Source organism: Astyanax mexicanus, chromosome 21 (genome assembly GCF_023375975.1).
Source record: "Astyanax mexicanus isolate ESR-SI-001 chromosome 21, AstMex3_surface, whole genome shotgun sequence".
NCBI classification, from domain to species: Eukaryota; Metazoa; Chordata; class Actinopteri; order Characiformes; family Acestrorhamphidae; genus Astyanax; species Astyanax mexicanus.
In genome coordinates this window covers 36,445,787-36,458,353 of record NC_064428.1, presented here as the reverse complement: position 1 = coordinate 36,458,353, position 12,567 = coordinate 36,445,787, and the positions used below count along the sequence as shown (strand labels likewise).

Sequence of the window (12,567 nt, the reverse complement as noted above, 5' to 3'; positions counted from 1 at the left end):
AGAGAGCATTAATGTGCTAAAAGTGTTTTAAAATAAACAGTATACTAGAGAGTGTATAGGTTCAGACTGTACTTACAGTAAAATGCAGGACTGACACCTCCAGTTAGTACGAGCACAGTGACCCCTGGTAGAGAGAGAACTTTCAGTTTTAATGCATTTCCTGTTTTATACACACTTCCAGACCATTTATATTATTTTATTTTATTATTTTACATTAATATAGACGTAACAGAACTATAAACTTAGTAATACATTGACTTTTTCCCCTTAGTTGTATAAAATATATATATTGAATTATTGCAGTACATTGAAAATATGTAGAACATATAAATGCTCTTGTTTATGTATCTATATGTGCAATTAATGAAAATAACCAAACAGTGTATTTTTGAACATATATTTATATGTTTGCCCCTATATATATTTTTTTTCTCACGTGGATTGATAAGCATATTATTAAAACCGTCAGAAGTAAAACATTACACCAAACAAACATGACTTTACAACTAAAGGACCCAATAAAACATTTAATAAACAATCCCTACAGCAGCGAACCAGTCTTTACTATACAGCATTATTCTGAATATAGCCCCACCCCTTCACCTGCAGTAAAACACTCAACAAAAATATTAGAGTTAGGAGTAATTAGGAGTAATTAAAAGTTATTAGAGTAATTAGATTTATTAGTTATTAGAATAATTAGAATTATACGAGTAATAAGACTTATAAGAGTAATTAGACGTATTAGTTATTAGATTTATTAGAGTAATTAGACCTATTGGTTATTAGTATTTTTAGAGTAATTAGCGTTATTAGAGTAATTAGGGTTATTAATTATTAGAGTAATTAGTTAATTAGTTAGTAGAGTAAATAGATTAATTTGCGTAATTAGAGTAACTTGTTATTAAAGATATTACAGTAATAGAGTAGTTGAAGTAATCAAGTTATTAGTTATAGGAGATATTAGAGTTATTATTATTATTATTATTATTATTATTATAATTATATTTAGAGTAATGAGAATAATAGACTTATTAGATTAATTAGAGTAATTACAGTTATTGGAGTTATTAGAGTAATTAGAGTTATTAGAGTAATAAGAATAATAGAGTTGTTAGATTAATTTGAATAATTAGAGTTATTAGAGTTATTTAAGTTATTAGAGTTTTTAGTTATTGGAGTAATTAGAATTATTAGAGCAGTTGGAGTTATTAGAATAATTAGAATTATTAGAGTTTTTAGTTATTAGAGTAATTAGAGTTATTAGAGTAATTAGAGTTATTAGAGTTATTAGAGTAATTAGAGTTATTAGAGTTATTAGAGTTATTAGAGTTACTCACAGGTGATAAGGCCGTAGTCGTTGGCGCTCATGTTGTTCTGCTGGTTTATCCTCTATAGGGAACAGCAGCAGAGTGACGAGCTGGATAGGAACGCTGAAAAGTCAACAGCTGGATTTGTATATCCTGGAAAACGACGAGGCCGGTGTGTAAAGACTGCTTTGTTTCCATCAAAACAACATCCGTAACACGCAGCTACATGCAAAACATGCAAATATACTCTGAGGATTCATATCAGCTCTCTTATTTCCATAAACATGCTACTAAATCAACCAGAATCATTTCAAATCCCCCGGTTACCATCATTACCACCCACTGCACTGCACTGCACTGTCTACTGTGGGGGGTAATGCTTTCTATAACATGATCCTGATCAAACTGAATCATGGCTGCATCACTATAGTTAATTTAATGCTATTTTAAAAGGCAACTTAAAAGTTTATTAGTTAGATAATTAGAAATTCTTGATTTTCCTACCATTATCTGGTGTGTAATATTGGAAACATTCATATAATGTCTAAAAAGAACATTCATAAAAGTGTATTTATAAAAAAACAATACTCATAAAGACATATATAAATGTAAAATATATTCTTGCAAATTTATTAGAATTGAATAATATTTATACACAAAACAGATCCAAACACTTCAAGATAAACCTTCAAAACAAAAGGATTATAAAACAGAGAAGAAAGAATAATGAAAAATATGTTATATCAAAATAAGAGAACTTAAAAATGAACAAATTGAAAACCTCTGGAATATAATCAAGAGGAAGATGGATGATCACAAGCCATCAAACCAATAAGTAAAGGCATAAAGTTATCCAAAAGCAGTGTGTAAGACTGGTGGAGGAGAACATGATGCCAAGATGCATGAAACAGTGTGATTAAAAACCAACCAGGGTTATTCCACCAAATATTAATTTCTGAACTTCTTATGAATATGAACTTGTTTTCTTTGCATTATTTGAGGTTGAAAGCTCTGCATCTTTTTTTATTTTCTGCAAATAAATACTCTTAATAACAATATTTTTTATTTGGAATTTGGGAGAAATGTTGTCTGTAGTTTATAAAATAAAACAACAATGTTCATTTTACTCAAACATAAACCTATAAATGGCAAAATTATAAAAAACTGGTTCAGAAAGTTATGCGGTCTTTTCATTTTTTCCAGAGCTGTATATTATAATACTGCAACATCACAAACACATATTTATACAGTATAATATTATATCAGTGCCAATATAAAAGAAAGCTCTTTGCCTACAGAGACATATATATAAAGGGAATTAATTCAAAAGTTTATTACATTGCACACAAACACAGCTTATCTACTTCCTATAAAAGGAAAGTACTGCCAATATAATAGGAACAGGACTCTCTGGAGCACATAAACGAATATAATCAAATACAATCAAATAATTCAGGGCACCTTGAATTGAGCTGTAGAGCAGTGGGACTGTGTTCACTGTGTTCAGTACTTTTGGGAGCCAGTTACTCCAATAAAAGCAGTATAAACACTTTTAATACCCTTGATTTCAGAAGAAATAATGAATATATTGCCTATATAAAAGTATCCTTCATCATACTCAGTCATGGAGTTGTGTAGAATGCAGTATAATTCAAATTAAACAAATAATTAACATTAATTTCAAACATCTAAACAAAATAAAAGCGGAAACACAGCAAAAACTATAGTTTTAAGACATGCTGAAAACTGGAGCAGAATAAATTTCCTGAGGAAGAATGTAAATGGCGACTCCTTTACTCTGGATTCTGGAATATTTGTGTAATTTTTATGTTAATTGGCGTTTCCTCCTCGAGTGTTCGGGACCTCGGTCATGGTGGTAGCGGTGAGAATGGGCTGGAAACCATACAGCAGCTTCCGGTACTCCTGCCTCACCTAGAACCAGACATCAAACAAGGTTAGGGTCATTTTTTTTGCATCCTAGTTTCTACAGGTGGTTGCAACACCATAGCAACCACCTGGAATGCAGTAGCAACCACGTAAATACACTGCAGTGACCACCTGGCAAAAATATAGCAACACTATATATACTACTTGTAATAGATTAATGACCTCCTAGCAAACACTGCAGCATCTCTCTGTAATAAACCTTTGCAACCACTTATCAATGCCATGGCAATGACATTAACAACCACTTATTAATGTGCAACACCACAGCAGCTGCATGGGAAGCTATGGAAACCACCTAGCAACACTATAGCAACACCAGCAACCTTTTTAGAAACCATAGCAACAAGCTGTGATACCACAGCAACCACTTGTAGTGTAGCAACACCACAGCACCACCATTGTAACCCCCTGTGATACCTTAGCAACCACTTTACAATGCCATGGCAATCAACATAACAATCACTTAGCAAAACCACAGCAGCTGCATGGAAAGCTATGGAAACCACCTGACAATTCTATGGCATCACCACAGAAATAAACTGTGATACCTCAGCAACCACTGATCAACGCCACATCACCACAATATCAACCACTAATAATAGATTTATAACCTTTTACCAAGCAAAACACCAACCCCCAGTGATACCTGAGCAACCACTTAACAATGCCATGGCAATGACATCAGCAACCACTCAGTAACACCACACCAGCTGCATGGGAAGCTACGGAAACTACACTATACACTATAGCAACATCAGCAACCACCTAGCAACACCACAGCACCACCATATAAACCACTAGTAATAAAATAATAATCTCGGAGCAAACAAAACAGCAACCCCCAGTGATACCAGGGCAACCACTTAATAATGCCATGCCAGTCACATTAACAACTTCTCAGCAACACCACAGCAGCTGCATGGGAAGCTATGGAAACTAACTGGCAACACTTTAGCAAAGCCATAGCAACAAACTATGATACCATAGCAACCACTTAGCAACACCACAGCACGACCATATCAAGCACTAGTAATAGAATAATAACCTTCTGGCATACACAACAATAACCCCCGTGATACCTGAGCAACCACTTAACAATGGCATGGTGATCACATTAATAACCACTTAGCAACACCACAGCAGCTACATGGGAGGCTATGGAAACTACCTGGCAACTCCATAGCAACATCAGCAACCTTTTTAGTCTCACCATAGCAACAAACTGTGATACCACAGCACCACCATATCAAGCACTAATAATAGAATAATGACCTCCTGGCAAACACAACAGTAACCCCCAGTGATACCTGAGCAACCACTTCACATTGGCATGGTGATCACATTAATAACCACTTAGCAACACCACACCAGCTGCATGGGAAACTATGAAAACCACCTGGCAACACTATAGCAACACCATAGCAACTAACTGTGACACCACAGCAACACCATATCATCGAAACCAACTGGAAACACTATAGCAACATCAGCAACCACCTAGCAACACCATAGCACCACTAAACAACTCCAACACAACCTCACAGAACACCATACTGTATCAACCAAGTAGCAATAAAATAGCAACTACCTAGTAACACTATTGCACCCACCTGGAACACCACAGCAACCACCTAGCAAACATATTATAATCAAACCAGCAAAAAGATGTGCAGACATATATGGATACAGTCTAGCAAATGCCTGGAAGTGTGAACAGAACCTGGTAAAGACTCAGAACCTGGTAAAGACTCTGTAGCTGTACGTTATTAGTGACTGACCTCTTTGTTGAGGATGCAGTGGATGAGGAAGATGAAGGTTCCCTGCTGGGAGTTGAGGAACAGGAAGAGAACCTCCAGTATTTTACTGCTGCTGGTGAAGAAACCCAAAATCCAGGGGCAACCGAGGATGAAGAACTGGACCACGGTCTTAAACACCACAATTCTACAGAGAGAAGATGGAAATAGAGATACTTAAACCTGGCCCTAACCATAGCACTGATACCAGTTTCTGTCGTTCCTAGTCGCTTTCACTTTTCAATAATAGCATTGAATTAAATTTCGCATTTAAGCAAACATTTAGCAAAACATATTAGGTGCCCCTGTTGAATGGCCCTGTTATTTAAATAAAGAGGGAATTGTAAAAAAGTCAATTTTTATTTGTACAATAGTTTATTTTGTTGGGTTTTGTTTTGCTGCAAACCTCAACCACATGGATATCTAATTATACTTAATCAAACACAAAAAAATATTCTGATCTCAGGTTTAGAGAAATGCAGGTTTATTTCATGCGATCACCTTTTGCCTGCAATCAACTCATAACTGCTTTGCCAACTCTGAACCAGGGACATAAATACACATAGTTTACACACACACATAGCAGAGCACATCACAAGGAAGCCTAGGTAAAGGGAAGGAAGCCATAGACATATACAGTGTTTCTGTAGAGCCCAATGAGCTGCACAGAGCTAGAGCTACTGACAAGGGAGCGGTGTCTCAGTCTAAATAGTCATTGAATTAAGTAACTTTTGTAGGTTAAATAAGGTGTTTAACAACCTGTTAAATAAATATGTTTGGCAATATAGAGTAGCTGGTTAGTAATACGAGTGTGTGCGTGTGTGTATATGTGTGTGTGTCCTACCTGGTTTGGTTGATCTGGGAAACCTGACTGTTGAGACGTGTAAGAGACGACCTGAGACTGTTAGCGATTAGGCTGAAAAGGATCACGTTGGACTAAAACAAAAAGAAACACACTCAGATTAATTTCTGACAGTGTTGCTAGGTGGTTGCTATGGTGTTGCTTGATTGAGTAGATCCAAAGATAATGTTCTGTTAAGGCCTTTCACTGTACATTGATTTACTTAGTATGTGACAAATACATTTTATCAAATTGTCATTGATCTTAGATTGCTACAGTGTTGCATCACAGGTGGTTGCTGTGGTGTTGCTATGTAGTTACTAAAGAGTAAATTGTAATATCACAGTTGGTTGCAATTGAGATTTTATCACATGTTGCTTATATTCTGTGATATAGGTGATTGAAACAGCATCTCAAGAGTTTGATTGCACACTCTAGATTTTGGTGCATTGCTGTGAGGATCTGATTGCATTCAGCAACAAAAGCAAATATTCCCACGTTTAGATGTTGGATGATCTTCAACCCACCTCATTTTTCCAAGCGAGCAAAGTGTTCTAATTTATGTACTAAGCAACGCTATACTCTTAAACAGGGATCAGGAACATCTGGCCCATGAGATACTTTGAAATATAATAAAAGATAATGAAAATAATTAATATTATCTCCTTATAAGGGCGTTTTTTTCCCAGCTGTGTCCCATTTCACTAGCCAGGGCAGCAGTAGTGTATTGGACCACGACCCTGATGAGCAGTGTGTTTATTCATTTATTTGTTTTTTCCTTTTTTCTTGGGTTTACCTGCTTTGAATTTAACTGTTCTGCAATTGGGTTCAACAACCCAATGGGCTGGAGAGCTACTAGTCTGTAGCACTAACTCCATCCCATTACACTTCATTTTCCAAAACAGGTTTTTTTTTTGTGGCCTGTCATGTAATGGCTTGGAAAATATGTACTTAATAATGATGTCCACCAGGTTCTATCAGTGGGCAGCTCTTACCACCAGCATGAAACAAACTGGACCCAGAAAACTCCAGACCAGGTTCCTGTCATTCCTCAGCCAGCACCTACAGAGATAAAGACACAGGTAAGAACCTGTAGATGTTCTCAGCTGAGTTAAGAGAAACCAAACCAGATACTGGAGCTTCTCTACACTCACTTTTCACTGCCGTATCCACCCGGCATCACTCCAGCAGACACGCCCACCACCACCAGAGGAATCCCGTACCCAACAGCAGTCAGTCGCTTCCAGCCGAGCATGCTCTTCTGATTGAGGCGTGAGAGGTTCTTCACCGAGATGAAGAGCAGAACAGCCTCAATGGACATCCAAACAAACGCTGAGAGGAAGAGGAACTGCAGAACACCTGCCAGAACCGCACACACCACCTTCAGGGGAAGAGGAAGGACATTCAATACAGAATGTAAATTTATAATGAAATTTTTATCACAGTTTATTATGGTTTTACTGGAATTGCAGGTACTGCAGGTAATGAAACACCTGGTGAGGTTGTGTGTATGTAAAGTCACTCACCTGGTGAGGTTTAATGTAGTGCAGTAATGATTGGGTGAGCAGGAAGAGGAGGTGGGCCAGCAGCAGACTTATACACAGGTTGACCCGAGTCGTTTTGGTCACTCTCGAGTTTCGCCGACAGAGAAAGAAGGTCAACAGAGACAAAACAAGGCAAACCATCCCCACTGATACTGCCACCGTATTGATCAGCTCCAGTACAGCTTTAGTCTGAAATCAATATTCAATAAAAGATCATATTAAACAACATTTCAGTATTGATTCAGGGGTTATATAAGACGGGAAAATGAAATAAAATCATAGAAAAGAGGTGCATCTTAAAAAATTGAATATCATTGAAAAGTTACTTATTTTAGTAATTCAGTTTAAAATGTGAAACTCATATATTATATAAATGTATTAAACACAGAGTGATCAATTTTAAGCTTTTATTTATTTTGTTGTTGATGTTTATGAAGCTTACAGCCAATGAAAACCCAAAAATCAGTGTCTCAGAAAATAAGAATATTACATAAGACCAATTGGTACTTTTGGCAGTGTGGGCAGTGTGCAAAGTCCTGCTGGAAAATTAAATTCACATCTCCATAAAAGTTGTTATCAACAGAGGGAAGCACGAAGTGCTGTAAGATTTTGTGGGAAAACAAAACTGCACTGACTTTAGACTTGATAATAAAACACAGTGGATCAACACCAGCAGATGACATGTCTCTCCAAACCATCACTGATCATCAGTAAATTTTACATTTCATTTGTAAATCAAGGAAGCAGTCTGGAGGAAGAGTGGAGAGACACACAGTCCAAACTGCTCGAGGTCTAGTGTGAAGTTTCCACCAATCAGTGATGGTTTGGAGAGACATGTCATCTGCTGGTGTTGATCCACTGTGTTTTATTATCAAGTCTAAAGTCAGTGCAGTTTTGTTTTCCCTCAAAATCTTACAGCACTTCATGCTTCCCTCTGCTGCTGACAACTTTTATAGAGATGCAGGATTTCATTTTCCAGCAGGACTTGACACACTACCCACACTGACAAAAGTACCAACTGGTCTTTATATAATATTCTATATTCAATATTTTCTGAGACACTGATTTTTGGGTTTTCATTGACTGTAAGCCATAATCATCAACAATAAAACAAATAAACACTTAAAATAGATCACTCTGTGTTTAATACATCTATATAATATATGAGTTTCACATTTTAAAATGAATTACTGAAATAAGTAACTTTTCAATGGTATTCCAATTTTTGAAATCCCCCCTGCTTACCTTCTGGGGGTGGGTCTGCATGATAAGAGCGAAGGTGGACAGGTGAGTACAGGAGCAGACAGTGTGGCTGCTGTTGGTCTTAGTAAGAGTACAGCCATCGACAACCCATTCTTTAACCTTCCAGTAAACACAGGACAGCGACTGGGACTCATTGGGACTCAAATCCTGGTTTAGATAGTTAAAAACAGGGACATTTTACACATGAAGTGACAAGAAGTAGAACAAAAAACGATGAGTTAAATAATGTGAACATCTGCACAACATCTGGTAGGTCTTGTGGAGTGTTTCCCATTATGCAGTGGTTAGTACCCACCAAAAGTGCTCAAAAAAGTAGGACAATCAGGGAACTGGCGTCCGGGTCACGGCACCAATTCTTCACTGATTATCAAAATCCATCTTACAACTTACACATCTTAAAGCTAACAATAGCTAAATGCTAAGAATGGCTTATGATAGATTATGATAGAAATAGATGGTTTTCATGTTATGGCTGATTGTCAAAATTCTGGTAATTAACATATAAAAGATGTTGAGGACTCACAGCTGTGTGTCTCAGTGTGAAGTTGACTGGTTTGGTGAGGCTGGTGTTGCTGGTTCTGGACAGCGTGGCTGAAACCACAGTGGACATCATGACCGTCATTGGGTCAGTGGTCAAACCGAAGAGGCTGGAGTCGGACATGTTGGTGTAGCTTATGAAGGACACAGCAGCGTTTCCTGAAGAGCAGAATAAGTACAATCACACAATAATGAGTATTTTTCATTATGTATGAAAATATACATTTACATTGCCCTCCAAAAGTAGACTGGAAACATTTGGGTTTGACATAAAAAATGAATATAAGACAAAAGATCAACACATTTTGTCAAAAACCACCTTTTTTTATGAGCAAAAGTACTAGAACAGATTAAACTGAAATAGAGAATGGAGTGAATAAAACAAAGCTTGTGAGCACCTGACATTACTACACATATGCATTCATCTTTTGTGATGCACTTTTTTAGTTTTGGGGTTTACTCCCTTCAGTCTCCTTTTAAAACTGTAAAGTGCATGTGTTTGTTGGTATTATCAAAGAACAAGACATTCATTAAACACGTTAAAAAGTTTAGAAATGTAACAATAAAACTTAAAGTGATCTTGCCTGCATTCATATCATTTTTCGAAATTCCAATCAGATCAATCTCTAATTGAGCGTCCTCCGTTTGGAGCTGAGGGATCTTCTCTAAGGAACAGTTTGGTCCAACTACAAAAACTCGAACCTCTAATAAGGAAACAAAACGTAGGTATAAGTTAAATAAATTATTTCACATGGGTTCACTTAAAAGCTACATATTGTGCCTTATACCACAGCTTTTAAGATATCAATACAGTTTAAAAATTGTGTGATAAGAGCTTTTATACACCTTTTTTTCCTCTTTTCTCCCAATTTAAGCTAGGCCAATAGTCCCACCCATCCAGCTGCAGTGTTTTGTGGTCAGTTTCTTTACCTGTAGTTTGGAGGGAGATGCTAACAGAGTAGTTAGCCTCTGTTTTCTTCACCAGAGTAGACACCACCTTCTCACTGGCTCCCAGAATCTCATTAAAAGAAGAAACACGTTGTTCTAGACTGGTTTCTTCAACAGGAGGACTGTTCTGTTGAGCGGTCAGGAACTCTAAAACGTCCTTCACTTCCTGTTCAATAATCAATAATCAGAGACAAGGTGAAACGGATCAATTAGAACTGTTAGAACACTGATGTTCTATTGACTAAAAATTCTAGTATAACATACAGCTCTGGAAAAACTATAGAGATCACTTCAGTTTCTGAATCAGTTTCTCTGATTTTGCTATTTATAGGTTTATGTTTGAGTAAAATGTACATTGTTGTTTTATTCTATAAACTACAGACAACATTTACAAAATTGCAGAGCTTTCAGACCTCAAATAATGCAAAGAAAGAAAACAGTTCATATTCAGTCTTAAGACTTTAGAAATCAATATTTGGTGGAATAACCCTGTTTTCTAATCACAGTTTTTTTCATGCATCTTGGCATCATGTTCTCCTCCTCCAGTCTTACACACTGCTTTTGGATAACTTTATGCCACTCCAACCTAACCAAGTTCAGTGTGGTTTGATGGCTTGTGATCATCCATCTTCCTCTTGATTATATTCCAGAGGTTTTCAATTTGGTAAAATGAAAGAAACTCATCATTTTAAGTGCTCTCTTATTTATTTCCAGAGCACAACATTGTTAGAACGTTTTTCATATTCAACATTTGCAGTTAGAAACTTTTCTAAAAGTAACATCTAAAAGTAAAAGCAGAAACTTTGATGTTGCAGCAGCGTTGCCAAATAATTTTGAAAAAGTTAAATAAAACACATATCCAGAAAAAATGACAGATTGAACATTCTAAGAATTTTTATTTTAACGTTAAGAAAACGTTCTACTAACAATAAAAGGTTAGCTGGGCTATTGAAGAGGATGGTAATGATGGTGACTGGTGGTGTCTGGCTAAAACTGTTCATGTGAATAGATAGTGACTCTGGCAGAAATCCAGTAATCACATCTGCATTCAATGAAGGAGGCCCCGCCCACGCACATGGCAAAAGTCATGGGACATGGCAAAAGTCATGGGACATAGCAAAAGTCATGGGACATGCTAATTCATGGTAGCATATTCCTAAAGTGTTCTTGCGTCTCATTTATTTTTCTGTCAAATTTGGACCAATAGAAATGTTCCAAAATGACCTAATATTTTTTGCTATATGAAAAAAAAGTTGCTATTTCTGGAGATATGAGTTTCGCTCTTGCATGGTAATGTAATATGAGTACAAATATAGTTCTAAACCACCATCACTACCCAATACCAAACTTCTACTCACAGTCGGTGAAAACACTTCAGTTGTGATGTTGTCGATCTGGCTCAGGAGTTTGTTTGTACAGTCCAGTGTGGCATTAAACTGAAAACAAAAAGTCATGTATATTATATATTTAGAATATATACACAGTTAGCTATGGTTATTAAGAAATATCAGAAATTTAGAAATATTAGGGTCAAATCTTTTGTTATTACAGACCTTGCAAGCTTCAGGAATCATGATATCAGGAGCTGTGAAGAGAGAGTTTAATAACAAAAAAAACAGCATTAAAGAAATTGACTGTGTTTCAGTTATATATTCAGAAATATTTTACTACTATTGAACTACTGTTGATTTATGTGAGAATATTGGAGGTTCTTAGGATAGACTATAACAGGATTCCTTTAGGAACCTCTACAACTCTTTAACACATTGGTTCTCAAACTTTTTAGACCATGTACCACCAATGACCAAATGAAAACTTTCAAGTTACCACGCACATGCTTATTTATACACAGTAATTTATAATTGTTCTTTACCTGTTATGTGGAGCTTGGCTGTTTTTTCTGTAAGTTAGTGTGGTAAATTGATTGATTGATTGATTAATTATTGTTTCTGGCTAATACAGTTTTCCTACTACCTTATTTAGCTATTAATTGTAATGCAGAAACTGTAGTGAACTGTTGGTGAACAGTTGACATAGCGTATTTTGTGGTGTTCCACAGGGTTATACCCTAGGGTCAATGAAACTGATGTTAATAATAATAGTAATATCATGTTATGAAAATTACAGGTATCACTTTAAAATAAGACTACCTTTACAAAAGGGTTTATAAATGGTTTACAGTTAGTTCATTAATGGTTACTAATTAGGTTGTAAATGCTTTAAAAAGCATTAATAATCAGTTATAACACATACATAGAAAGGGCAACAATATAGATGGCTGTAGGTTCACTATTTGGCAAACAACAGGTCATTGTTGCCCTTTCTATGTATGTGTTATAACTGATTATTAATTATTTTTAAGGCATTTACAACCTAATTAGTAA

At 36.1% G+C, this 12,567-nt stretch overlaps 1 protein-coding gene across 1 annotated transcript in view; it reads right to left on the bottom strand.

Moving 5' to 3' along the window:
- The window catches only part of LOC103027453 (uncharacterized), a 31,263-nt gene that overhangs the window by 16,299 nt on the left and 2,397 nt on the right, over positions 1-12,567 (bottom strand). The window contains exons 4-15 of the mRNA XM_049469494.1: positions 11,737-11,768; positions 11,542-11,619; positions 10,166-10,349; positions 9,222-9,394; positions 8,681-8,845; positions 7,418-7,624; positions 7,046-7,272; positions 6,887-6,953; positions 5,895-5,986; positions 5,036-5,198; positions 3,150-3,242; positions 1,341-1,392 (exon numbers count right to left, since the gene is read on the bottom strand). Coding sequence (XP_049325451.1) covers positions 1,341-1,392; positions 3,150-3,242; positions 5,036-5,198; positions 5,895-5,986; positions 6,887-6,953; positions 7,046-7,272; positions 7,418-7,624; positions 8,681-8,845; positions 9,222-9,394; positions 10,166-10,349; positions 11,542-11,619; positions 11,737-11,768 — 1,533 coding nt within the window. The remainder of the gene's footprint in view (positions 1-1,340; positions 1,393-3,149; positions 3,243-5,035; positions 5,199-5,894; positions 5,987-6,886; positions 6,954-7,045; positions 7,273-7,417; positions 7,625-8,680; positions 8,846-9,221; positions 9,395-10,165; positions 10,350-11,541; positions 11,620-11,736; positions 11,769-12,567) is intronic.